This window comes from Cryphonectria parasitica (assembly GCF_011745365.1).
Source record: "Cryphonectria parasitica EP155 unplaced genomic scaffold M406scaffold_1, whole genome shotgun sequence".
Taxonomy (NCBI): Eukaryota; Fungi; Ascomycota; class Sordariomycetes; order Diaporthales; family Cryphonectriaceae; genus Cryphonectria; species Cryphonectria parasitica.
The window spans coordinates 4,470,556-4,473,349 of NW_024468909.1; the positions used below are offsets into that span (position 1 = coordinate 4,470,556).

The following is a 2,794-nucleotide window of genomic DNA, read 5'->3' on the forward strand; positions in this document are numbered from 1 at the left end:
TCTAATAGCTTTTATCTTATTTTTCTAAAGCTTAATATATTCTAGCTTGATTATAAATTTAAAATAATTAATCTCTTATATATAAAAATAATTCTTTGTAGATTTTATAAGAAGTTTTGTATTCTAAAGTATTTATAACTCAAAAGGTAGTAGGAAGAGGGAAATACAAGTTAGTTGGAATAGTTGATAGTTGGTTGAAAGGCTTAATTGAATTGCTTAATACTATATTTCTATCTTGAATTAAGGAGGAAATATACAGACTATTTATCTTTGAATTTCTTTCAATAGAAATTTACTAATTCAACTAATTTGTTTATTTCTTTGTTATTAATTAAATTATAACATTCTTTATTTGTTTATACATTCTTTGTTTAATTAGTTTCAATTTAGATTTTCAAATAACATTTAGTTACTGGAATTGAAATAGCTTGTTATCTAATTTCAATAGGAATTTTATCCTATAGTTATTTGTTTGTTTAATTTAAATAAGAATGTTTCTTTTGTTAGAAATTCTATCCTATAGTATTTATTTGTTTGTTTAATTTTAATAAGAATGTCTGAATTAAAGTAATTAGCTGAAATTCCTTTTCGGAGCTTTTGCTCCTTAGTCTATAGTTTAAACTTTTATGTGAAAAGTTTATTCTTTTTGTTAGAGATAGTCACTATTGAAAATAGTAAACTAATATAAAGTATAATTCGAAGTACTTAGAAAGTATTTTAATAAGAATCTTAAGAAAGAATATATATAATTATTGCAATTATTAGCAGAATATCTCATCCTATTTATACTTAAGAAGAATAGCAAGCTTAAGCTATATATTAATTACAGATAATTTAATAATATTACAATTAAGAACTAATATCTATTATTACTTATTAAGAAGCTATAAAATAGATTATAAGAAGTATAATAATTTACAGCTTTAGATTTCAAAGAAGCTTACAATCTAATTAGAATAAAGAAAGAAAAGAAATGAAAAACTGCTTTCAGAATATGTGTAATGAGCACTGCAGCAATCCGAAAATTCCAAAGTACACAAAGGGGGTTTATGCTAACAAGAGCAGTATCAAAGTATCAAGTCCTTGAATACGGAACCGTACAAGTCCTAATAAGCGATGCAAGTGTTCACTGCCTTTGGGGCTATCAGAGTAGAGAGTAATCTGATACTTAGATTGACAACTGAAGAGCTATATACTGAATCTATCTAATGATTATGAATGTGTTCTTATATATTCAGCTCTTCAGTACAGCTCGTTGGGATCGCTGGCGAGCCTAGCAATCCAGGGTATAAAGCTCGTTGGGATCGCTAGCAAGCCCAACAATCCTCCCTCCTTTACAACCCTAGCCCTAGGTTATGTAATCAATGCTTTGTCAGAACGTTGGATTCTTAATACCTGGTCCTTATTACTCGTGACTTGTTTTCGTGATCTGCATGTTGGATGGATCATAACATCATCTCCCTCCTATCAGTCGTTATCCCCAATGATCTTCTGTAAGTATCCTGGCAAGTCTCCATATTCATGATTTTGCCTTTCTAATTGAGATGCTGAACAGAATCAACAAAGTTGCGAAACTGAAATCCTCGAATTCTTGCTCTAACAAAAAGAAGCAGAAAGATCTTCTTCTTCAGTCTATTCTTTCAAACAGTTTCAATATGCATCCCTGTTCTTATTGCAACAGTCGAGGTCTGCAATCGTGTATTGTTTCTTCTTACGATTCATCCCGTTGCTTGGAGTGCGTTTCCCAGAATCGCGCTAAGTGTGACGTTCTGGAGCTGATAAATGCTGCTGAACTCCTCCTTATCTCTACTCAGCATCAAAAGCTGGAGGATGAGATAGAAGAGTTGGAGTTAAAGTTGCTTTGACTGCGTTAACAAAAGAAGATGTGGCGTGAGAGGATGTCTTGGGCTATTCGTTGAGGTCTCAAGAATCTTGAAGAGCTTGAGAAAGAAGAGGCTAAGAAGGCTGAAGCTGAGAGGGTGCGTGTTGCTGCTGAAGTGCAGGCTGTGGTAGCTGAGGAATCTGCTGTTGTAGCTGAAGATTCTTCTTTTGAGGGTTTTGACTGGAATTCTGTAGATCTGAGGAATTCTGTGGTTGATTGATTGGGTTTCCTGGAGAGTGAGATTTCCGAAGCTTCTGGATCTCGGTTCGGGGCAGAGCGGTCGTTCTAGGCGCTGTTTTTCCTTTTCCAATATTCAGCTACCTTTTCCTGAGCATTTTTAACGTTTTTCTGCAGTTCCCAAGAATTTTCGCTTGCTGAGTAATCTTTCCATTTGATGAGATATTCTCTTGTGTTGTTTGTGCTTCTATGCTTGAGGATCTTCTCTACCTTATACTCTGGTTCATTGTTTTCCACTTTTGCTGTATTGTCTGTTGGTATTTCCTGTGCTGCTAGTTCCAGCAGTAAAATGTGAAAGACTAGATGTATTCTCATCCTATAAGGTAATGCTAACTTGTAATTAACTGGGAAAATCTATTGCAAGATTCTGAATAATCCCAACTTCTTATAATCAAATTTGTTGCTAGATTTGATTATTTTAATATTTTTCCGAAGTAGATAAATCTTATCTCCCTCCTATAGGATTAGTTTCTCAATCCTTTTGGAGTTTGCATATTGCATCATTCGTTCTTGAACAAATTGTAATTCTGATCAGAATTCTTTCTAAACTTTCTTAATCTTCTTAACCCTTTTGTCTGCAGCTTCTGCATTTGCTCCTTGCAATGCCTCATAGTAAGCTGTTGGATTATATCCATAGAGCATGAAGAATAATGATTTCTTTATTATGCTTATATC

The 2,794-nt window shown here is 33.2% G+C and overlaps 1 protein-coding gene across 1 annotated transcript; it reads left to right on the top strand.

Moving 5' to 3' along the window:
• Nucleotides 1-1,883: 1,883 nt before the first annotated feature.
• M406DRAFT_320447 (uncharacterized protein) lies at nt 1,884-2,072 on the top strand (the record flags this gene model as incomplete). The annotated part of the gene is made up of 2 exons (XM_040919386.1): nt 1,884-1,890; nt 1,921-2,072. Coding segments are annotated over 2 exons (159 nt in total), but the record flags the coding sequence as incomplete, so codon positions are not given.
• Nucleotides 2,073-2,794: the final 722 nt, after the last annotated feature.